Source organism: Symphodus melops (assembly GCF_947650265.1).
Source record: "Symphodus melops genome assembly, chromosome: 10".
In the NCBI taxonomy this organism is placed as follows: Eukaryota; Metazoa; Chordata; class Actinopteri; order Labriformes; family Labridae; genus Symphodus; species Symphodus melops.
The window spans coordinates 14,957,174-14,981,853 of NC_136700.1; the positions used below are offsets into that span (position 1 = coordinate 14,957,174).

At 44.2% G+C, this 24,680-nt stretch overlaps 3 protein-coding genes across 5 annotated transcripts; 2 read left to right on the forward strand and 1 right to left on the reverse strand.

Annotated features, from left to right (window-relative positions):
- Positions 1-213: 213 nt before the first annotated feature.
- Positions 214-3,858, forward strand: slc19a3b (solute carrier family 19 member 3b; the record flags this gene model as incomplete). Its single annotated transcript, XM_079353327.1, has 8 exons — positions 214-363; positions 499-678; positions 886-1,051; positions 1,246-1,561; positions 1,716-1,867; positions 2,770-2,962; positions 3,105-3,246; positions 3,484-3,858. 8 exons carry the CDS (start codon positions 214-216, stop codon positions 3,634-3,636), a joined length of 1,452 nt encoding a protein of 483 aa, XP_079209453.1. The 3' UTR covers positions 3,637-3,858.
- A 170-nt stretch (positions 3,859-4,028) lies between these two features.
- slc19a3a (solute carrier family 19 member 3a) lies at positions 4,029-7,476 on the forward strand. The gene is made up of 7 exons (XM_079353326.1): positions 4,029-4,239; positions 4,599-4,834; positions 4,940-5,444; positions 5,532-5,610; positions 5,694-5,886; positions 5,983-6,124; positions 6,240-7,476. Exons 1-7 carry the CDS (start codon positions 4,093-4,095, stop codon positions 6,387-6,389), a joined length of 1,452 nt encoding a protein of 483 aa, XP_079209452.1. The 5' UTR covers positions 4,029-4,092; the 3' UTR covers positions 6,390-7,476.
- Positions 6,603-24,563, reverse strand: agfg1a (ArfGAP with FG repeats 1a). Of its 3 annotated transcripts, XM_079353323.1 has the most exons (13): positions 24,224-24,563; positions 18,682-18,775; positions 16,684-16,799; positions 15,873-16,038; positions 15,083-15,245; positions 14,054-14,173; positions 11,260-11,475; positions 10,506-10,677; positions 10,232-10,311; positions 9,054-9,176; positions 7,941-8,093; positions 7,681-7,775; positions 6,603-7,461 (listed from the first exon to the last, which is right to left on the reverse strand). In XM_079353323.1, the coding sequence occupies exons 1-13, from the start codon at positions 24,388-24,390 to the stop codon at positions 7,402-7,404; spliced, it is 1,725 nt and encodes a 574-aa protein (XP_079209449.1). In that variant the 5' UTR covers positions 24,391-24,563; the 3' UTR covers positions 6,603-7,401. The 3 variants fall into 3 exon arrangements, with proteins under 3 accessions (XP_079209449.1, XP_079209450.1, XP_079209451.1); XM_079353324.1 differs by lacking the exon at positions 11,260-11,475 and having other exon boundaries at positions 24,224-24,554; XM_079353325.1 differs by lacking the exons at positions 11,260-11,475; positions 14,054-14,173 and having other exon boundaries at positions 24,224-24,559.
- Positions 24,564-24,680: the final 117 nt, after the last annotated feature.

Here is a 24,680-nt window from a genome sequence, read left to right on the forward strand (position 1 = left end):
CCTAACCGCTCAAAGTCTATGGCTAATATACAGTGACTAGGGCACGTGTGTATCATAAAGAGAGCTACTGATAAGTGCCTATAACACTCCTCTTGGTGCTTGAGAAATATAGTCAAGAAAGTCAGACTTTCAACTACAACTAAGACGTTCAGGTAGAGAACCTGGAAATTGAAAACAAATCGTATCTATGTGAAATTCTGCAGAGGAAAAAACATGGGCTTTTTGGCAAAGTTAAAGTCCTCCAGCTGGGCTTATCCCACTGCAGTCCTGTCACTCTATGGGTTTTTTGCCAACTGCAGAGTAGCCGAGCCCTTCCTCACACCATACCTGATTGGACCAAACAAGAACATCTCTGGAGAAGTGGTAAGGATGGCAGACACATACACTGTGTAATGTGAACAGATATTCGAAAGCATGTGTACATGACTTTATCTGTTTTTATGGTGCACTAAACTTGGTCAGAAAATCTTTGTTCTCTGATGTTTTATGTTTCTACAGGTCACAAACTACCTATTCCCTATCTGGACGTACTCCTATCTTGCCTTCCTATTCCCCATCTTCCTCCTGACTGACTTCCTCAGGCATAAGCCCCTCATTATGGTTCAAGGGCTTTTTTTAGTCACCAACTACATTCTGCTCTGCTTTGCCCCGGGTCTGCCTGCCATGACCTTCCTTCAGGTCATCAAAAATTTTAACTAATAATTTCCCCCATGTCTCAATTCAATTGAATCAAAAATAAATATAACACTGGTAGATATGATCAATATTACAGTGAGTATTCTTGTAGCCAAGAAGGAACTTTAAACACAGATTGGATTATGTTGCGTATAGCTGGAAAAAGGTGCATTTTATGTTTCTTTAAACAAGTTTCTATCCCATCAACAGGTCAACTACGCTGTAGTGACTTCCACAGAAGTGGCATACTTTTCCTATATCTACAGTGTGATTCCACTTGAGAATTACCAAAGAGCCACTGGGTATCTGCGCAGTGCCATGCTGGCTGGATATACAATTGGGGCCAGCATTGGACAAATGCTTGTCTCCCTAGCAGGTAAGGTTTTCTTTACATAATTAGTTCAGAATTAATTAAAAAGATTCAGATCAGTATTCTACCTTATTATGTCATCGAAATTAAGGTGAAAAATAATTATTGCCTGGCCTGCATACATAAAAGAACTGACCAAAAAAAACATTATGAACAAACTGAATTTGCTTTAACGTTGAAGCACAAACTGTAATTCACAGAAGTGGACTACTTCTATATCAATGCCATCACCCTGGGGATTGTAAGCGTGGCTTTTCTCATCTCCTTCTGGTTGCCCATGCCGCAGAGGGGCCTGTTCTTCAAAGGGAAAAAGGATGCAGCTGAGGGCTCGCAGTCCCAGCGGGAGGGGAAGCTGGGAGCCTACAGGCCTGAGGAACCAGTGACGGATGTGGATGAAGTTGGCTTGGGGAAAGAGAAGATGGAGCATAATGACAGCGCTGGCTGGTGTAGCTGGAGAAAAGTGGCCACTGCAGGCCATCTACTTTGGCAGAGCTTCAGGGAGTCTTATTCTTCCAGGCATTGACTTTTTCTGTTGTGCATTTAGCTTCATTTATTTTACTGCAGCTAATGAAGAAATTAGACGTCAGATCACGATGGTGATTTCTACAGTAGTTTTTGTTAAGCTTTCTGAGATTATGATTATAATGTTTAAATAATGACTACCATACAGGCACTTAATCTACTGGTCCCTGTGGTGGGCTCTGGCCACAGCAGGTTACGTGCAGATTTTCAACTACATCCAGCTTATGTGGAACCATATAGAACCCTCTACCACATCAACAGTCTACAACGGGGGTGTGGAGGCGGTTTGCTCTCTCGCAGGTAAGACAAGTTGTTGGTGTGTCATTATGTATCTGCGTCTGTAAGATAGAAAATCCTGAAGAGAGGGAAAATGAATAAAATAAAGGCAAAAGCCAATAATATAACGTAGAACCCATATTCTAAGATAAGAAAATAAAAGAATAGCTGAGTAAGTTTAACCCAACGGCCATGTTTTTGGTTTGAGGGATGAAGCCAGAGTACCCGGAGAGAACCCACAAATTCACAGGGGAAAACATGCAAACTCCACACAGAGAGACCCTGTCTGACTGGGATTTGAACCAGTAACCTCCTTGCTGTCAGGATAGGAAACATGTTTTTTGGATGCTGTTCCTTCACTGAAGTGTGTAATCATTGATTTTCAGCACATTATGATTTGGAATCAGGAGTTTAAAATTAAATTATTAAAATTATTGCAGAAGTTTTCAGCACAATCAAAGGATACAGAGCAGCATTAAATTTAACAACCACATTAAAAAGCTGTCTGATGACACATGTATAAAGCTTGCAATAAAGAAAAAAAAACATGCTATGCTTGCTTTTATGCGATGCTTGATGAGATGGAAAATGTGTATCGATTTTGCAAGGAGTAACAGAAGCAGTTCCCGCTGGCTTACACTCAAACTGGCTCAGCACGAGAAGAAGAAGAAGAGTAATTACTTCAATTAAGAAGATAGAGTTAGGAGGTAATGGATTCTGTGATTATTGCTGATGGTTGATTCCAAGAGTCAGGCGGAAGTTGTTCATCAACATAAAAGGCAGGTGGTGATGAGCCAGGAAAGACATCTGTGTGCATAAGGCTACAGCTCAAATCCTTATATCATTAGTCAGGGGGGGAAAAAAAGATCTTCTTGGCTCCGTTGAGTGAATAAAGTGCATACTGGATCTTTGTCTTTCATGGGCAGGGGCTGCAGCGGCCTTCTCCGTAGGACACATCAAAGTACCGTGGGCTGTGTGGGGAGAGCTGGCATTGGGATTGTTCTCAGCCATAGCGACGTGCGCTGTGTTTCTGATGGCCCTCACCAGCAGCATCTGGGCATGCTATGCTGGTTATGTCATATTCAAGTCCTGCTACATGCTTCTCATTACCATCACAACGTAAATCTCCTCCATATCATCCTCCAACCAAAATGTTATGCTGCACGGTTACTGCTTCTCCTCCGTCCTCTCTGTTGATGGAGGAACAGCAGAACACAAAGTTGTTGTTTTCAATTGTGATGTTTCTGTCATGTTATATTAGATTTCAGATTGCATCCAACCTCTCCATGGAGTGCTATGCTTTGACATTCGGGATCAACACTTTTGTCGCCCTGTCGCTGCAAACCATCATTACAGGCATAGTGGTGGATGAAGCTGCACTGGGACTTGATATTGTGACACAGGTATGTCGTTAACAGGCTTAAGGGCTATCGGAGTGTTTTAGTATCGTTTTTAACGACAGAACAAAGGTGTTTTGCGGTATAACCTTCTTGGCGAGCTCCCTCTGAATCTGCTTTCTGTCTGAAAACCTCCACTTGACACATGAGTACAGAGTGACACCTGGTGGTTATCCACAGACTTGTTTGATGAAGATTATTTCGGTTTCATTTCTCGAGTATAACTTATGGCCTTCTCTGCAGTTCATCATCTACGGCAGCTACTATGCCGCTATCTCGGTCCTCTTTCTGATTCGAGGGACCTACACGGCCTGTGTAAACCGGTGCGGTCCTGACCACTCTGAAGCAAAGGAGCTAGAGTCCAATGTGGAGGTGGTCTCTGCTGAACGTCTCTGAACAAGGTCAACTAACTGTCAGTGCTGTCTAAATCAACACTCTATTGTTCCTTTTGTCCATGGAGAATAAAATAAACCTACATCAACATTAATGTTCTCTATCAGGTGGTGTGAAGCTGACCATAATTCTATCTTATCTCTACAAGGAACCTCTGTAACATTCCAACAAGGAAGTCACATAACACAATCAAATCTGCAGTAAATAAAGATTATTGAGGTATTAGTTTGATATGAGGTCCAAAGATTTGTCCGCACGCCTGATTAATTTGTGACTCATGTTGGCCTGAGGTGGATGTGACCTCAAGGCAGTGCTGCTCTTTGACCGGGTTGTTGATTGACAAACCAAGCTCAACACTCAGACTACTTCAGGCGTTTGGCACGAGGAGGCAAGACGGAAAGCGTTGCACGACAACAAAAGCAAACACGCACCTGACACGGGTGTTAAAAACAGCAGGAGATGGAGGCAGTGAGGAGGTGGAGGGCAGACTGGAGGTATCCCACCACTCTTCTGTGCATGTATGGATTCTTCAGCACGGTTAAACCACTGGAGCCTTTCCTCATCCCGTACTTCACAGGACCGGACAAGAATCTGACAGCTGAAGAGGTACAGAAAAAGACATCGGACAAATGGCTTGAGAAAATCTTAACACAGAGGCATAAACAAATATAACTCAGTCAAGAAGGGCAAACATTGCTTAGTTTGTGCAGCCTTGACAGTTATGCGACTTTGACCTAAGCACCTCAAAAGTTTTAAGCTTTTTGCACTGGCACCGGTAAAATTCCCGTTATATTGTAACAAAACAACCAAGATGATTAGTCATAGTACAATCTTTATAACTTGAGTGGTAAATCCATTCAGGGTTATAAAATCCTCACCTTCCTAACAGAAAACAATATAGTTTCTTTGTTACATGCAATTGCTTTTAACAACCATTCATTTGTCTCCTGGTGTTTTCTCATTAGGTTAACAATCAAATATTTCCAGTGTGGACATACTCCTACCTCTCTGTGCTTGTGCCTGTGTTCCTGCTGACTGACTGGCTTCGCTACAAACCTGTGGTGGTGTTTCAATGTTTGGCCCTCTTCATTACCACAGCCATGATACTCTGGACACAAAGTGTACAAGAAATGCAGGCCATGCAGTTCTTCTATGGAGTGGTGACCGCCAGTGAGGTGGCTTATTTCTCCTACATCTACAGGTCATGTACGGTAGCTTTAAGGGCACCAGTTCTAGAAGGTGGCAGGGGTTTCGAATGTAATTCTCTCAATGTGGATGTGACATTTTGAGTATGTTGTTTTTACAGTGTGTTAGATCTGAAGAGGTACCGGAAGGCCACCTCTTACTGCCGCAGTGTCCAGCTCCTTGGGTTCACTGTGGGCTCTGTTCTGGGCCAGCTGCTTGTGAGCTTCAATCTCATGTCCTACAACAACATCCTGGTATTCACTCTCGTTCTCACCGCCATCGCTTTCCTGTTTGCTTGCCTCCTGCCAATGCCACAGCAGAGCATGTTCTTCCATCGCAGACAGAAAGCGCTAACAGAGTTTACAACGACTATTGCGGTCGCTAAAGAGCATGCGAATGGATCCAAGGTGTGCTTGGAGGACTTTAGAGTGGAGAAAAGAGGAGAAACAGAGGATGCGAAAGAGCTCGAGGATGAGGAGTCAGTTGGTGCAATGAGCTGCAGTAAAGTCCTCCTCCAGCTGTGGAGGGACTTCCGCTTGTGCTATTCATCCAGACAGCTGCTCTACTGGTCAGTGTGGTGGGCCTTGGCTACCTGCGGCTATAACCAGACCGTCAACTACGTGCAGGTCAGTTGTACAAGCAACATTACCAGCACATATGCACGAGTGAGTACCACTAGATCACTCAACCAATCACTGCAATACCCCGTGCAGGTGCTGTGGGAGCACGTGCAGCCTTCTCAGAACTTCAGCATCTACAACGGAGGAGTGGAAGCTGCTTCAGGCCTGCTGAGTAAGCAACAACATATGAAGGATTCAAGTGGGAATATGCTCATTTGTTTCTCCATCATAACCCCAAATCGACGTGTACTGCAGGTGCAGCCACAGCCTACAGTATAGGCTTCACTGAGGTGAGATGGGAACAGTGGGGGGAGCTGGCTCTGGGGGGCTTCTCTGGACTTGGGGCAGCAGCACTCTTCCTCATGACCTTTACGAGCAACATCTGGGTCTGCTATGTCTGTTACATCCTTTTTAAGTGCCTGTACATGCTGCTGATAACAATAGCAATGTAAGAACCAACATGTCATAAACAAAGCTCCTTTTATTTCAGACAGAGCAGGAAAAAAAGAGCTTCAACACATACAACACTGATACCTTGTTTTAGGTACCAAATTGCAGCTGACCTGTCAATGGAGAGATTCGCACTGGTCTTTGGAGCGAACAACTTTGGAGCATCGGCTCTACAGACGATCATCACTTCTATTGTGGTTGACAGTAGGGGGCTGGGCCTGAGCATCATTCCTCAGGTGAGCTGTCGGGTCAGCAAATGTCAGTAAGGTCTTCTGTAGGAGTAGCAGAATCGTTTACAAGCCCACCCAACGCATGTCGAGGTGTTAAAATATTGTGTGGTTCGTTTCACAGTTCATCGTGTACGCCAGCTACTTCTCCCTCATCGCCGTCGTATTCTCACTCCGGGGACTCTATACCATTTGGAGAACGCAGAGAAGCAGCAAGGACTCAAAGCAACCAGCCATAAATGAACCTCCGGACCACGAGGAACACAGATTCTGAACAGTGGATCAGATGTGACAGTCCCAGCTGAGATAATCACTTGTGCTTTCAGTCTCGAGTCGGACACATTGTTTTAAAAGCAGACAAAGTCGACAATGCTTTAAATTACAGACTGCAACACCACAAATGTTCATCTGGTTTTTTTTTTTATACAAAACAAATATACAAGACTTTTTTTTTTTATAAATCCATAAAAATGAAAGATTTGGTCAATTATGATTACTTAAAATTCATTTTAATATATATATATATATACTGTATATATTTACATATTAACTTAAAATTCTCTAATACCCACTGTTAGTGGTTTTAAGTCCATCAGTCATCCCTGTTGCCCACTTATGGATGCAGTGACAGTAGTTCAGAAGCATATTGTCCGGCACTTGGTCAGCAGGGCAGAGGTTAGCAGAGAACAAGCCCCCCTCTGCTTGACCCTGACACAGCAGTCACTTTTTCTCTTTTGCAAACAAAAAAAAGCTTTTCTTTTTGAAATCTTAAGTCAGAATAAGTTTGCCTAAAAAATATCCTGCACAAATAAAACAGTTTGGTTGTTCACAAATACAGTAAATGGCAGTACCCATTAGCTTTCCCAAGCAATAGTTCTGTCTTGTGTTGTAGATACAAATACTGATATGCACGAAGAGCTCATGAAGAAAAATATGTACAGAATTGCAGCATAACGAATGGGAAACACAGTATGCAATAACTTAGAGTCAGCCAGTCTGATTATACATCGTGGTTCAGTAGAGGCCAGGCCAGTTCACAGGTTAAATAGAGAAGAGGGGTTCGACCCCTCCCTCTGCACACACACCGTCAGTTTGTCTTGTAGCCGTTCGACAGTGTCAGCAGGACTGTCTTATTGTCGTGTTGTTCCATCTGGGACAAACTGCGATAGAAAATACAAATCCTTGCAAACATTGTGTTCTTTAAAGCTACTTGTGAAACAAAAACAGTGCAATAGGTGCAAGTGCTCCAGTTGGCGACCGTGTTGCAGAGCTGATTGGATGGATCGCTATAAGAAGGGATTCGTTGAAGAGCCTCCTGCTGGATACTGTGCAGATGGACCAGCACCCTGGGGGGGAGGGGGGGCGGGGATAAAAAAGGAAAACACTTCTCTGAGCACCGAATACAAACACTATTCATTGTTAAAAAGCGATCATTTCCAACTTTAATTTAAGCAGTTTTTTAAATTACAGCATAAACACCTTTCATCATCTATAATGACAATGTAATGATACTGATGCTCATTCATTCCTTCAAATGGAATATGCCATTTAACCCGTTCACTCACCAGGAAAGGGTTGCTTGAAACCATCTGTCCAGCCATAGCCTGTCCAAAAGGAGTCACAACCGGCTTTGCCTGGCCATACGCTGGATATCCACCACCTGAAAGAACAAAAGACCGATGTCTTCAGTCATGTTTAAAAAAAAAACAAACAGTAGGCAAACCCAGGAGAGAGAGCAGCCTGATTCCAAACCGACATGGGTCAGTCGTCAGCGTAGTTGTTAAATGCAGATATATGTGCATCACCATGATCGAGACAAACACACCGTTGGGTTGCTGGGGATATGCAGGAGGTTGAGGGAATGGGGCCTGTCCAGGAAAGGGTTGCTGGAAGGTTCCACTAAAGCTGGTGGGGAGGTTGTATGCTGAAGGGTTCCCAAATCCAGCTGGCATACTCATGGAACCCATACCAAATGATGCTGCAAGACAGCAAGAGAGATGGTGGGATTTAACAGCACACAGACTTTCCATTAACATGTTGCAAAAAACATCAGCAGACAAAAAAAAAACAAAAAAAACATGAAAATGTGTATTTCAGAGGCAGCTGATCAGAAAGCAGTGAAACGAGTGAGCTGATAGACTAGGAATAACAGAACAGTCATCAAGGAAACAAAAAAAAGGTTTGATGACTGTCCCTTTAAGAGGCGGGCGACTGGACTAAACTATTTGGCTGTCATTAAAGCGGCTGTGCCAACATGGATGTCTGTGAAAAATGACAACCAGCTGATGAAATGATCCGATAGCTGGTATTAAGGCTGTATTCAGTGCAATGCTCATTTTAAATAGTAGATGTCTGGACTGCATGGAACTAGTCCATGTTTCTTTGTCATGGCTTTCATAGAACTCTGACTGAACACACTCAGACTTCACAGATATCATGAGGTGTTAAATCCGTCTTTCCCGAGTGTTGTTGTGATTTATTTTTTTTATTCTTTCCAAATAGATGAACAAGAACGCACAGTCAGAGCGAAAGGGACGCAGAGAGCAGAAACACATACAAAAGGCTGGAGGGTAACCATGCCCATTAAGAACCCTGATCAAGTCGAGCAGGGCGAGAGCAATCAGAGCGAGATTAAAACTCAATGTCAGCACCTTTCATAGTGTTTGAGCAACGCTACTTTTTCTGCTCCTTCCCACAGTTAACATTTGTGCTCAGCACTTTCTATTCTTTAAACACGTTTGCTTGTTATCTTTTCTTCTTCCTCGATCGGTGCCTGAGGCTTATTCACTGCTGAGGCAGCAAGGCCATGGTTGCCACTTTTGGTGTGGCAAGGAAATACACTTCATGAACCAGAATTTCTCACTGAAAGAATTACTAGGTAAGCTGAAATGTTTGTGTAGTGCACCTTCACTGACACAGAAACACAAACGGAACACACCTGCTGCTGCTGCCGCCGCCGCCGCTGCAGCCATGTTTGCAGTTCTGCCGTTGCTCTGGAAGGGGTTGGTGGGAGTTGCTGCAGGAGCTACTCCAGCAGCTACAAACGGATTGGTTGACTGAGCTGTTGAGAGAGACATCAAGTCACCTACAGGGCGCACTCACACCAGTCGCCCTGTACCGTGCTGAAGCATCATGGTCTCTGCACTCTCATTGCTCCGGGTCTATCCCGAGCACGTTTGTCATATGTGTAGTGTTGCTGCACTCTGGGATTTTAATTTCTCCAAGCAAGGGAATAGAATTTTTCGCAATTTGCATAATCCGGTTCAAATTCGTATTTACTTTTCTTGAGGACTTCAAGACCCGATCGTTTAATTAGTGTACGACTTGCAAGAAAAAAAACATGACGCCAAGGCTTAATTATCATTTGAACATCTAAGTTGGCGTGATAGATTTATAATGTCAACTTGAGCATTTAGTAACATGAGAGAAAAGCTTAAAAAGTCTGGTAGCTGTCACAGAGCAGCTTTAGAGCGTATGATGAAACTTCTCTGTCCTTGTGACTTATTTTGAGTCACTTCGCTCAAATATGATCCTCTTACACTCCTGGATATCTCGATTAAATCGAGCCCGGTGCAGATTGCCTAGTGTCGCAAAATGTCGAATAAGAAGCAGCTGTAGCAGAACACTTGCCAACATTCATACTCAACATCGGGCATGACTTCCACTACTTCATTTTAATCTCCTACTTAAACAAAGACAGAAATGATTTCTCCCATTATCCAAAATGATCATCATGTCTCCATTCCTGTTGTTTATTTTATCCGAAACAGTTAGATTTCATGTTCTGCTGTCAAACATTTTAAACACAACTGAGGAAGCAAAAAAAAAAAAAAAAAAGATCAGAAAAGTCGCTTGGCTAAAGCTACATAAAGAAAATGGAATTGATTAAGGAAAGAGAAATGTTTACTCATGTTAGCCATGTAATGTTTGACAGAACGGAGCATGCTACAGATTTAAGATTTACACATTTTGATTACATCTGCAGCATGCAGAAACAAGACCTAAAGATGTAACTAAGGAGGTACCAGGTCCTGTCAGCTGTAAAACTCGCCTGTTCTCATGGTGTTTTTCTAAAATTGCAAACGCTATCAGAAAACTGTCTGTACGTTTGCTTACCTCCAAAACCTTGAGGCACACCAGAGAGGACCTGTTGTGCTTGTGCAGTTGATACCCTGGAGTCTTGGCCAAACACATGCCTGAAACAAAGTCAAAACAGATGCTGTTTAGGAAGTCTATCAGCCCAGCGGACAATCCGAGTGCTAGATGTGGGGGGGGTCACTGTGTTTCTGTAGATGTACACTCTCCTGGATACAGGCTTTGGTTCACGTTTTAGAGTTTTGTAGCTCACCACAGCATGGAGTTGAGTAATGTGTTGGATGAAGTGTCTCACCCTTGTGATGCGCTGCTGGGGTTATAGGCGGTGGCTGCGGGAGCTGGCGGGCTGAAGACTGTGTCCAGCTCGGCGAGAGCAGCGTAGCGGTCTCCGTCCGATTGCTGCTTCTGAGACACACCACCTACTCCTGCCGGTGAGGCCGACCTAACCCCAACAGGAATACCACCTCCTGGGAGAGAAGCACAGGAAAGACGAGAAGAGGTCAAGTCCATTTTTTCCCAACTCGACTAATGTAGGAGGAAAATAGTCATTTCAAAAGACACAGAAACACAAGGTCCCGAGAAAGCTGCCATATCAACCTATTCAGAGTAAAGGGGAACAAATATTCAATCATTAGGACATGTGCATTTTCTAGCAGAGAAATAGTTTGTGAAAAGTACGGGGGGGGGGGGAATAAGTACCAAGATTCACAGACTGAGCATGTGTGATTTACATTCACCAATAAATCAAATGCATTCTTTAAAGAAAGGAGCTATTTCCACCACATCCAGTGGTGTGTTTAAGGAATCTGCTTCAGAAGCCCCGAGGCCAAGGGCCTGATTTTAGACAAAACAATGGTAGGGTTATCAAAAAACTAAGCCAAGAAATACGTGAGAAAGTATTGGATTGTGCTGTTCCTGCACGGGGGAGAAGACTCAAAAAGGGACAGAACTCTATGGAGCAGATGTGTTTCAGATCATACAACTGTTGTCTTCGGTTGACCTCATTCCCTACAAGCGAGATCTATGAAACAGGCTAGGCAGGAGTTTACCTGGCTCTGTTTTGGCAGAGCTTAACACGTTATCCAGGTCAGCCAGGGCTGCGTATTTATCGGCGGGGACGCTAGTACTCTGTTCAACATCTCTGCCAGCTCCTGTGGAGTTACTGTGGGAGGAGGAACTGAAGGATCCAAAGTCAGCGCTACACGATTTGGGGAAGTTGTCAAAATTTGCAAAATTGGCGCTTGCTAGTCCCCCTGAGGCGCTACCTGTGTGAAAGAGAGAGATTTAAAAAAAAAAAAGAAAAAAAAAAAAAAGAAAAACATAAGGGGACCTCGATTTGTATTGGTTTTGAGAAACAGCAGTAACAGGGTGGAGAGGGGGAGAAGAAGCTGCATGGATGGCCAAAGTTGGGATGTAACCTTCAGTTTCTATTCGGGTTGTTAAATGACTGCACTGTTCCAGCTCTCCAGTCGTGTAACTACCTAATGAAATAGTGTCAGAGGCACAGGTGTGCACTCACACTAGGCAACCCGTACCGTGCCCAAGGCCAGTTCTTTGACGAGTCTGAGTGCTCCAATCCATGCTCACTCCCTCGGCCCTGATATGCTTAGAAGAGGTGTGCTTCATGCACGAGCACAAGCGTTGGTACACAACGCAGATTAGGCAGCCGTTCATTACGGAGAAGAGTGTAATAACTGTATCTGACTCAAAGTAAACCATAAAGTCGGGAAAGTAGCCACCGTGCTCTAGGTGTTGTTCCCCGATGCAGACTCGACTGGGCTTCCCTTTTATCTGTTATATTTTTAAGTCTCGTGAACTTGGCACGCGTCATGATAGAGCAAAGCCACGCATGTGTGGTATTAGGATGTTCTGCAGAAGAGGTAACCATGCACAGGCCTGGTTAGTCTTCCTGGAGCAACAACTGTTCTGAAGAACGGTATGGGACAACTTTGCCTAATGCGAGTGTTCGTCCGAACATCGCTGTGTCAGCAAATCATAACTGACCAAAAAACAACCGAAGATTTGTTTTTTAATGTAATTAGACAGCTTAATAAAAGTTCAATTTGCTGAGTGTCCGATGGATGGACGGATGGAACCCAAGGGAAATTCAAGGAGTGTAGGAATCGCTGTAAACTGACCAATCAGATCTAAGATTGTGATAAAGGAAGCGAAGAAGGGATTTCTTAAAAACAGCAGCAACAAAAACAAACTAAAGATAAATGTCTTTTATCTTTTTTTTTTAAAACAAACCAACAAACAAAGCCAATCCCATGCCGAGTCAGGTTGTTCCCCTTTAATATCTTCAACCTCAGCTTCAGTTCTTTTTCAGAATAGAATTACGTTCCATTTCAGTCAATATGTCAACTTTATTACAACACAGGGTTATCGACATGATTTAATGTTCAACTATTACAGCTCAATGCTTAACGGCTAACTCCAAAACAGCACAGCCTTTGTGAGCCTATAAGGAAGAGAAGGCACTTTTAGTCAGCCAAACCAACACACATCCAGTAAGACAGTCGACTGTTGGTTAGAGGTACAGACACAGAGAAGGGGCTACATGCTAATACACATTACGTCCAGAGAGAAAGAGGATCAGAGTGAGTCTACATTCGAGGCGGTGGAAAGGGTGAAAGCCCAGAGAGAGAGACTTACTGTGTGCACCCTGGAGAGGCAGGGCAGCGGCAAACTCACCCACACTGCGGCTGGATGAGAGCACAGTGAACGCTGGCAGCCCAAAAAAAAAAAATCAAAGAAGAAGGGGGAAAGAAACAGGGTGATGAGTGATGTAAGCAAGGGCGGGAAAAGAAAACGTGCGCAAACTAAACCAGAGTGAAACAAGAAAATGTCAAAAGCGTGCGGTCAAATCAAACCATCTGCTGCAGAAGCAAAAAAGGATGAAATAGATGGAATGGACGGCTTACAGGCAGACAGTAGAGTCAGTGTCTGTGAGAAAAAGGATTATCCTACAAAGCCACGAGGGAGAAAGGAGCTTTATCCATCAAATGGTAAGCATAGGGAAAGAGATTACTGTGCAGCGCCACGCAAAGATAGAGTCGTCCAGCAGAGGGCGCTGCAGTGCACTCATTCCTGAGAGGAGGGTAAGGGACCCTTAGTTGGGTTTTTATATGAAACTGCATGAAGCGTTAAGAGGGACATGTGAGCAGAGGTGAGTTTAACACAACATACCACATCCAAACACGAGCTTTATAAGCCAAGATTAGAATAAATCCCCCCCTGATACATGCACTGACACAAAGGGTTAAACACTCTACTAAAGAAAAACCTCAAATGTTGTGGAGTTGCACTTCTGTCAGTAAAACAGCAGAAAGACACCTGTTCTCTTTTAGACTGTAGAATCACTAGAATCATCGGATCATTGATCACATATTTAACACATTCATCCTACGAGACCACGGGGTCACTGGAAGCCTAGTGCTAAGAAGTCTTAAAAATAGCAGCATGACAAAGGGAGTGCATTTGGAAACATGTTTTTTTTTTTTTCTTTTGAAAATTTTATTTTGGGGCTTTCATGCCTCCAACTTTTGATCCTTTTGAGCAAATCTAGAAAAAAACATTTTTAGCTGAAAGTTGTTAAAAAGACGGTCTTTAGAGGCCGAGCTTATGTGTTTAAACAGTTTAAAAAAATAAACACTTGTTTCAGCATATGCAGTTCATTTTATGGTAACAAAAGTAGTTACTTATTGTCCACAAAAAAAAAGCACCTTTGACGCTGATCATGTTGTTTGTGTTCAGCCTAAATAAACGACACATTCTGTAAGTTGTCTTTATGTAAGAGTGATGCATGTTTGTAAGCTGTCCAGTGAAGAGAACTTGGTCTACCTGTATTAGAGGGATGGAAGGGGGCGTGGGATGCGGAGGGGAAACCACCTGTGGACCCAGACGTGCTCCCGAATGCATCGAAATTAGCAAAGTCTGCATTTGCGTTGGCATTCTGTGTGGCTGGAGGTGGTGTCAGGAGGAGATTCAGACAAACAGATGAACAACAACAAAAAGCACAATGAGAAGACAACAGCGGATGAGATAATAATAGAATGGATTCAAACGTATAAAGAAAAAAAAAAAGACATATAATGGATTATGTGCTGAATATGAGAGATAATCATAGAGTGACATAACCTGGTTAAGTGCATGGTGGATTAGAAGGCACTCTCCCATGAGTTACTGTGCGTCGCCCTACTCGCACAATTCACCTCAGGGGGAGATGAATCTGCGGCCATGTTTGCAATGAAGAAACGCGTGGACGGCATGTTAGTGACTGCACTCACAGTGAGTCTTCATAGCTCTACGCGGAGGCAATGAGAGGATACTATCCAAGGCACACGCTAATAGCCCTATGCTACAGGCATTAGAAGCCATGATGTGTCTGTCTGTGGCAACGATCATGTTAAAGAGATTCTGTGCGTCCCGGGAAAAAAAACGCCCCCCCCCCCCCCAAACCGTCTCACAGAGCTGGTGAACGGTAATGCCACACCAATCAGCTCGCAGCTGTGTCTGCACACACCACCAGCGTCGAAAATATCTTCAACATAAAGGAAAGTCAACTAATCATCATCTGAACACTGTCGTACACAAAAAAAAAACTTGTTTAACTAATGATCGAGCGTCAATAATTAGATGAATGAAAAGCATGCATGTAAATGGTTCAAAGGAGATTACTGTAGTCATCGCACTTCTTACTCATTTCCTGCATTTCCTCATCACGTTGTGTCTCAGCATGCCCCTTTCCTGTCTTTATTGCAAGATGAGATTTTTTTTGGGAACTGTCGAAATTCCCCACAGTGTTGAAACTCCTGCCTTAGATATATATTTATTTTTTTGATCTTGATCACACATGCATGTGTTCCTTACTTGAGTGGCTGTTGAAATGTGCAAAGTTAGCAAAACTGGAGCTGGCGCCTGCGTTCATGTTGGGCGGGGGGGCAAAGATGTCTCCACCCAAGTCACTGAGGAGGTCAAACCTCTTGTCGTGGAACTGCTGCGGGTGGGTTTGTCCACGGCTCACCACTGGAGACTGGTGGAGACAAGAGACAGGTTTCATTAAAGCGGCAGGTAAGTGTTGATCGATGTGCAGAGGGCTGTCAGTCACTCTGTGGATAAAACGTGCTTCAACATTCACATAGACGCAGAAATACAAACATTGGAGAACAGTAATCTTAAAGCCTCGGACATGGCTTCATCTCAGTGGATTGAAAGAATCCACTCAGTTCGACTGATCCCTGGGAAACACATGTTGAAAGTTTGTAGATGTGGAAAAACAATAATCTGGAAGTCACGTTTTGTTTTGTTTTAGTTTTTTGTTGTTGCGACATTCAAAACCCAGAATTCCTCTTTATCGGGCAGATTCAGTGATCTCTTGCAGCTTTCAAAAACGACTCAGACTAGCCGTTGTCTTTTTCACTGAAGAAAGTAGAAGCAAACTGAACATTTCTCCCTGCGTCTTAAATGCTTCAAGAAAGTTTCGATAGTTTCCTTTAAGGGCGAGGAATAGTGAGTTTGTCTTGATCATTATGATTCTATGATGTTTTTAAATGGTCATGGGTATTTGAATCATTTATTTATTTAACCTCAGCTGCAATAACACCCATTGCAAATAATACAAACTGAATGTGTACTTTGTGGAAAATAAAAAAAATGGGACCTGATTAGGCGGGGTGTTCTTGTTGAGGTGCAGGGAGGGGGCGGAGTCTCCCAGCAGAGACTTGAGTGGTCTGACCTCAGGAGTGCTGCTGGTGCTGCTGTTGGAGGAGCCCGAGATGGAAGCGTGGACGGATGCCACTACCTTGGCCTGCTCTGGAGGGACGTACCTGGCAGACAGTTCGGATAACAGGTGTTACATTCAACCATATGCCAAGTGAGGTTAAAAAAAAAAAAATAATAATAATACACCTCCAAACAAAAACCAAGAAAGGGAGAAGATCTACTCTGACATATTTCCAATACAAGAGGGGCCGGTGAGAGGGGAGGAGTCTATTATAGCATCACAGCTTTAACTTACAGGTGTAACCTAATAATCAACTTGAGGAACTTCACTCCTGATAATGACGCATTAAAGAATATCTTTCAACTAATATTTACGAGCAGCGATCAGTCGAGTCCTCAATTTCAATGACAGGCACTTGTTCAGCCATGTTTACTTTCACTTTTCTGACCTGCACCCATCAGTCAACGTAGTTAGCATTCATGATGGTAACTTTTGAGCGACACAATTAAACTAAACTGACTCCATCAAGCTGTGACCTCGTGGAAAAACTGAACAAACAAAGCAGTTTGACTTTTTAGACCTACATTCTTGGCCTTTAAAGATGCATATCTGCCGGCTTGCTGGAGGCTAACTAACCTGGACATTTCAAACCAGAGAGGGGAAAACACCGGCAAAGCTGCTCGCCTGCACAGCGCTCACAGCCGGTGTGTGTGTGTGTGTGCGTGTGTGAGTGTAAAAACTGACTGACCATCTCTTCTTCTCGTATTTCTCTTGAAGGAACTCCTTGACTTTCTGTGGCTCCCTGAAGTCTGGTATGGAGGAGGTCCTGTCGTCATAAAGGCCCAGCCAGATGGGCTTACACACCTGGAACAAAACAGAGAAGGGGAGGAGCGACGGGATGCATTATGGGTAAACGGTGATGATGATGTGGTTCAGGGCAGAGGAGCATTCGCTCATATTTGGGAGAGGTTTGCCATGTTGGATAGTTTGTTTGATGAAAACTCTGTCTTAGCCTGAGCTTTCTCGGACCCGAGCTTGAGAGAATTTCTCCACAGCTTTATAGGCAACATGCACGAGTGGTTTAAGGACGCTGCTCTGTAGAGTGAGGCGCTACTACACTTTCAAGGTTATTAGTTATTTCCTTGATTTTTTTTCTTTTCTTAATTTATCTCTAGACTTAAACCCGTTGAAACATGAATCTGTATTGACATTGGGTCATAAATGTCGTTTTTCAAGTTGGCGCCTTCTTGACCAAGAAAAGGTAGAAAGTGTCTTATTGGCTCATGTGGATGAAAGACAACGACTCCCAGAATGCACGGCACCACACAGGCAACTCCGACTGACATACTTTTACAGATGGTGCATTCACGTGGTGTCAGACACGACGAGAAAAAAACGACGATCTGAGTTGTGAAACGAACATGAAACACCTGCTCAAGTCAGAACGACGATTACTGGAGACGTCAGAATCGTCATCAAATACGTGTCGTTAATGTTCACGTGCCTCGAGGTTCCTTTTTCCGAAAAGAAAAAACGACTTTTCCTGTCTCAGGGCAAAATGAGGGCTGGATGCACGACCATTCCAAAATACTAGCAGGTTTCTAATGATACAAAGCTGAACGCAAACGAGTGAAGTCTCCCTTTAAGTCTCCTGCCCTGACACTTTGCTTCAGCTTTTAATAGGCTCTATTTCCCACGAGGCATTGCTCCATTTCAAACATCGTTTTAGCAGAACTGGCTCTTGACTCATCGTGTTTCTCTGTGGGCTTCGAATTATCAGACGTTTTATTTCTTACTTTGATCCATTAGCACGTTCTGTTTTCACATCTTTAACTTCAGAAAAAAGGTCGCGAATACTTCAAGGTCGCCTCGAAGAATTCTACTGATTTGCATCTCTGTCCTTAAACTGTTGGCCCAATAACACCCAATGCATCCATTTAGTGCAGAACAGTCAGAGACACTGACTGACAATGCTTTGGATGAACATGAAACATGATTAACTGAATGTGATAATCCCAGTTAAGACATCTGTCTGATGATACAACGACGTTAATGAGAACTCAAACATTGAACCTAGCTTATGCTTGAAGTTGTTGGGTCAAAAACAAACCCTACTGAACAACTTTGAATTGTCCACTAGAAATGCAGAGTTTCATAACAAAACATTTAAGTCACACACAGGCATCAGTCTTCATGCTTAAACCAACAGTGAAAACAAAGAGTATTCATTCTAAAACCGTCGGGTAGCTATAATCCATCTGGAGACCATGTGGAAAATATGCACAATTGGTCGAGAGTCCTTTGAAGGAGCGTCCAAACTTGACACATTTTTCCATGTTCTTATCTGAAGTGCTCGGCTACAGGCCAAACTCCAGGATCGCCGACGTCGAGGCACATCGCCGGGGAGTGTGCGAGTGCCTTCACGCTGTGACATCTCAGCATCATGAAGTGCATCAGAGCTCATGATGCTAACTTTTCAAAAAGGGAAATTACGCACTTTCCTATCTGTCTGCATCGCCACATACATGAAATGTATTCTACGAGCATTCTATATGATTTTCACATTTCTGAGGAGAAAAAACAAAAAAACAAAAAACCATACATCAGATTGACAGCAGCCACATGATATAAGATGGGTAAGAAGAGCCACACTACACTACACTACACTACACGGACAGTCTGTAGAGAACACCTGGTTAAGACCTCAACCTTAACATTTGTGACCGGGCGGAGTCACCATGCTCACCTCGTTTCCATGTTTCTGTAGGAACTCGATTTCCTGCTGCGTGAAGGTTGTCATGGAGATCGACTTGACTCTGTGGGGTGGATTCAGTCCTCGCCTGCGGGTTGGAGAAAACGGAAAACAGTGGGTCAATCTAATCTGGAGATGGCGGCGATGACAGCTGGACAATCTCCAGATCCTCGCTCACAGGAGGGCGCCTTTTAATTAGCAACGTAGTGACAGGCTGCTGTGACAGAATCCCAGAGAGACATGACAGAGACAAACCCTGAAAGAACAAGGACACGGAGCGAACGGCAGAAAAGCGACGGGTGAAAGTCTCTGCTAATTGAAGTGAACTGAGGCTGTCAGCACAGCGATCTCCCTTAATATAGAAACTTGCCATTATGAAGCAACACCCATTAGAGCACACGAGCCCGGCTCAGATTCCTCCGAAGGTCGAAGCTAATGACACACCCGGCCTCCAGGCTTTAATAGGCCGTCGGGCTTCTGTATGAAGCTGGAGGCCTGCTTGGAAGGGAGAGTGCAGCGCTGGCTTCAAGGTCGCAACATGTTTTGTCTGTCAAGGTGACCAATCAGCATCAGTTATGTAAGCAGAGGATTTTAACAGTGAGTGAGACTGCAGAGCGACAGGGCCACTGGAAGAAGGAAAACATTTTTTTTTTTTCCCTCCCCACAATGGAAGACAAGCACTCACCAATCAGATCAATCCATGTGAGGCTCATGAAATGTCACTTTAACCTTGTGTTCCCCTCTTTGTCTTTATCTGCCCGACAGTAAACAACAAGAACATCCACAATAATATGACCGATAACACAGAACCCATCCGCAGTTGTCGTTTAAAGGTGACTTATGATGCAAAATAAACTTCCCCATGTTTGTCCAACACTGACACGTGTCCAATCGTCTGTCTACAACACCACCCCCCCCCCCCCCCCCCCCCCCCCCCCAAAATCATGAGAAAAGTCTGTCTTCTGCTCCGTATCCCTTCAAAACAGGCCGGTTTAAAAATGTTGGGTGAACATATTCACAGTGCTCTCTGTGAGATCTTTTTTAAACGTGTATCCACCAATCGTTGAGCTTCACTGTACTTCAGTGACATGTTGGCCGGCTTATAGATGATCACACATCCTTAATGAGCGAACTTCAGACTGTATACTGACCTGAGGGATTTCTCTGTAGAGCTCGACTAAAGTGAGGCTGTGGATGCTTTTTTTTTTTTTTTTTTTTGACTCTCTTTAATAAACTTGCTCTGCTGGAGATCAATTACTCCAGTTTCTCCAACCGTACTTAAATCATTGGATTTAGCTCTTTGATCAGGCCGCTGTTCCTTTTACACATTTGAACATCATTTTGCTCACAACGTGCTGCGGAACCTAACTTGTGACGCCCTGATCCGTCTGCTTGTCTAGAAGCCGGATGGACCTGCAGGTGAAAGAACGATTCTCCATCGTTTTCCACTCATTTCTTTGTGACGTTACTCGCAGCACACACAGAAACAGAGAGCCTCTTCTGTTTCTGTGAGACAAAACCCCCCCCAAAAAACACCAGAGCCACGTACTGTTTGTCTGTCGTGACATGTTCAAAGAAGCCTTGCTGCACACACGACCTCGAGGCACCTTAAGGTGCGGCCGAAGCGCCGCGCTGGGAAATGAGATCCACAGTGTACAAACACAATGTCATCGTACACGTGGGGGTCAGATCGTAAAGGCAGCGAAACGCGAGACAAAGTGCGCTGAATTATTTACTTCTGTTACCCCTGACAGAACATGTCCTCATTATGACATCCACCAATCAGCTGGCTCTTCCTTAAGCAACAGATATCTGGTTTCAAGACGAAAGCAGATCGACTCAATGATCAGACTCTTTCCTCCCCCTTTAAGATTGATCTTGGGGCGGTGATGGCCTAGTGGTTCAGGTGGCGGCCCATGCACGGAGACTACGGCGCTTGTGTTCGAGTCCGGCCTGCGGCTCCTTACCCGCACGTCATTTCCCCCCACTCTCCCCCCCGATTTCCTGCTGTCCTGTCAAGTAAAGGCAAAAAGAGCTGAAGGAAATCCATCTTGACATCTGACGGGTGATTAAAATTAAATATTAGATTTATCTCTACACAAATGACTGCAAAAGTTCTTCAACCAATGTGAGGAAGTGGAGGGTTGATGGTTTGAGCCCTGCGGTAGGTAAGTGAGAAGATCCTACAGTGAAGATGAATCTAGGTCACACACACAGAGAGAGAACGCTTCCAAGCCCCGAAGGTCCCGAAAAAAAGAAGGCAAGATCTCGACACAGTTGTTCAACAATGTTTAACTGATGCAGGTCTTCTTCTTTTTTGTTGTTGTTGTTGTTGATGAGTCTGCCTTCCTTTACAAATCAAACTTAATTTTTTCACCTCAGAATCGTCTCAGTGCTTAAAGTGGGAATCATAATACGATAACGCAGTCAGCTGATTCCTGCGGCCTGGACTCCAAGGTTCTCACTGAGGCAGGTGTTCAACTGTTCCACACACTCCTGTGTCTGCTGAGCAGAGCGCTCGCACGACAGTAGAGCGAAGAAAACGTCTGCAGTATCTGGGTCCCAAACAAACCAGTCCGCCTCGCTGGAGTCTATTGGAGTGAATCGAGTGTCACATATTGCACAGTGAAATAATTATGACCTAGGCGCTACTGTGCATCCGAGCCTCTCATTTGCATGCTGTATCAGCTCCGGGCTGAGAGAATCTGCCAATGGTAAGTCTCAAAAGAGAGGAGAGGCAATGCTCCCATCTTTTTTTTTTTTTTTGCTTCATGAAATGCTTTTGCGGTGAATTCAAATCGTTCTGTTCAACGCGTAGCATCACAGAAGAATGCAGACTTTGCTTCGCAGTTTTCTCTACAGCGCTTCACAGAGAGAGACTTCCGTGAGGAGGAATCGAAACGTCAGGGTCCGAGGGAGAACCAAAACATGCCCCCCCACCCACTTCATCTCATATCTGCTAACTCGCTTGATGATTAATACCATCCCGGCGGACAGTTGGTGCCAGTGACACCACCTGACCCGTCGGTTTGTGCTCTGCTCAGGAACACACGGGCCTCGTGGGCTTTTCTTCCTGCCTCGAGCCACGCTCTGGAAAGAGACATTGTGCGTGGTGTTCCTCCTGGGAACGCCTCCACCTTCAGAAGGAATGTGTTTACACTGGAGATTCCAACTCCACCCATTAAACAACCTCAAACTATGGGTGGGGGGGAAGTTGGTATAGTCACTTTTAATACCTCAAATAAAAATGGAGGAAAAACAAAAAAGATTGTTTTCTTCTGTCATTTGCTGGTTAGAACTTTAAACCAGAAACACGACCGAGATATCTTCCTCTGTTGAAGGGATCGGCTTTTCAAAATAAAAGCCTTCCCTGTACTCGTGAAAACTATCTTACTTAAGATGGTAACTGAAACAATGCATCCCATCTGAGCACGAGTCAAGGAAAGTTCTCACCACGGCAACACGTTAGCCCGACTTGAACCGAGCAGAAAGCGAGAGGTGAGCTGCGACCTCTCTGCTACATCCTGTGGCACATGTCACACAGCACATGCTGCTGATGCAGCAGCAGCAACGCTCGGGCCAGACCACTTCCTGAGTCTACAATCACACCCGGCTTCCTGTGTGCATCACTCCTTTCCAACCCCCCCCCACACACACACACACACACACACTCTTCTTTTGCAAATGAAATTCCAAAACAACAGCAGCGTAATGCGTCTCCATCAAGCCTAAGAGAGAGCTGAAATCTGAAGCTATAAAAGAAGTCGATGAACAGGCGGCACAGACTTTAGTACCATAGGGTGAGCAGATGGGAAATTCACAGAGGAGTCCCAGCGGAGCCACTGGTGAAGTGAAATAGAGGGCAAACTCTGCCCATCAGCAAACACATTAATCGCATTCTAACATTGTGCAGTGAAGACGTCCATATTTTAAAGGGAGACGAGCAGATTAAGGTCACAAGCCAAAAAAAAAAGGTCTGTACGTGAAGAGGTGGAACAGAAAGGTCATATACGAATCACTGTGCAACAAATATCTGTTTCCATGGCCACTTTAGACTCATTACTCACCAACGGAAATGGTATTTTGCTAAAGCATTTAGAAGGACCTACGCAGGCTGCTTACTGTCTGAATGAGGACAGAACAGGATGGAAGAATGAGCCGTTTATTAAGTTACCGGCTCGCAGCAAACTCTTCTGAAACCTTTTCATATACAAAGGCCTCTGATGAGTAAATACACGACGGTAATCCATCAACTATCTGGGGCAGAGTGGGGCTTGATCTAAATGTAAACCACTGTGTGAGAGCGTGATGTGTTGCTATGGTTGGTAACCAGTTTAAACCATCTGAACAATAAAGTGAAACTCAACCCCCCCCTCCTTTCTTTTCCAAGTTGCTGCACAGAAGGAAAACTGAGACGCAACATTCTCAGTAATGAACCAGGATAACCATGAACCAATAATCACAAGAATTTCCACAATGTCCCGCTGTCTGCAAAAACAATGAAAACAATTCCTCAAAACTGTGTCAGGTGTCAATTTTTCAAAAGATAAAAAAAACCCCAACAACATTATTTTATAAAAGCATGCAGTCATTTGTCATCACTCCACTTTATATGTTCATGTTTACTTGTGGCTGACATCACTCACGTCAACAACAAACATCTGACAGCTGAACTGAGGTGGGATATATGAAGCTGAAAAAGAAGAAATGGAAAGCATCACTAATCCCAAATCAGCAGCTACAGATGCTTGGTTACACAACTGCACAGCAAAGCTTTCATCCAGTCAGTTAGACAAACGCTATCGAACGTCGTATCATCGAGCAAAATATAGGCACTTAAAAACGGTTTAAGTCAGCATTGCTTGATGCTACATTTGTCATCGTGCATCTTATTATTATTATTATCGTCTATTACATGTATGATTAATACTAACTTATACGTTATGATATCACAGCCATCAGGGTTGCATTGTGAGTCATAACTAGAGGCTATGAGGCTTCTCCACGCCCAGCATGTGACTAGGAACATCAAACAGCTTCATCAGTCTCGCCTTGTAATGGTTGTTTTTAAGTGCAAGAACAAAGTAGCTGCATCATACTTATGAGTGGATATGACACATTGACCATTTTGAAAATGTGGAGACAACAATAAGCACGTCAGTTAGCTTAGTTGCAAGGTGGTGCTTGCAGAGGTTGTAAGTGTAGCAACTGACTTATCAGTAGACAGGACATTATAGCTTATAGCATGCAAGATCATCTCACTGAGAGCTAAAGTTGGCTAGCATCTAGGGTGGTTGCGTTAGTTAGCTCGCCGTGCTAAACACTTGACACCTCTATGTACCCCGCCCAACAGCAAGACGAGACAATGTCAAGACAGCTCAACTCACACTGGCACCACTGGATGACTAAGTACCGTTAGCTAGAGCTAGCCGGCTAACTGGTTAAAGAGTCCGCTTGTGTCTAACCGGTGGAAACCAAAACGCTTTATCGTGTGCGCCATGTCTAAGCTAAGGTCACTGAGCCACTACAAACTTACAGGATACCAGAGCAGGAGGTGCACACGAAGGAGCCCACAGTCATGTTGGCATAGGTTGGGCCGCGCTGGTCGCAGTCAAAGCACTTTCTGTTGGGAGGCAAACTCGTCATTTCTCTCAGCATCTTCAGGTGTTTCTCCTCCTGTTTTCGTTTCGCACTCGCCGCCATGGTGAAGAGGATAAACAGCAGGGTTATATAAGGACGACTGGAGGCTCCGCTACACCTAAAACAAAGGTCTGTGCCTTGAAAACGGGTGCCAGGTCGTGCTAATGACAGGGAGGGGATGGGTAGGTAGCTCTGCTGTCAGGGGGGGCCTCCTCAGAAACAAGGAGTTTGAGGCGTTGGATCCCGGTTTCTATCGGAACAAGCTGCATCATGTCGTTCACTTCCGCTTTCGTTTAAATCCCGTTACGCAGAAAGCGAGTGCTCTTTGGGTCAAGGATAATTTTGAACATGCA

Bases quoted from the DNA above. Each gene is read 5' to 3' on its own strand.
- slc19a3a (XM_079353326.1), top strand. From the start codon at position 4,093: ATGGAGGCAGTGAGGAGGTGGAGGGCAGACTGGAGGTATCCCACCACT. The intron at 4,835-4,939 runs GTCATGTACGGT...TTGTTTTTACAG, and splicing joins TATTTCTCCTACATCTACAG to TGTGTTAGATCTGAAGAGGT. The intron at 5,445-5,531 runs GTCAGTTGTACA...TACCCCGTGCAG, and splicing joins AGACCGTCAACTACGTGCAG to GTGCTGTGGGAGCACGTGCA.
- agfg1a (XM_079353323.1), bottom strand. From the start codon at position 24,390: ATGGCGGCGAGTGCGAAACGAAAACAGGAGGAGAAACACCTGAAGATG. The intron at 18,776-24,223 runs GTAAGTTTGTAG...TCCAACCCGCAG, and splicing joins ACCTCCTGCTCTGGTATCCT to GCGAGGACTGAATCCACCCC. The intron at 16,800-18,681 runs GTGAGCATGGTG...GTTTTGTTCCAG, and splicing joins TACAGAAACATGGAAACGAG to GTGTGTAAGCCCATCTGGCT.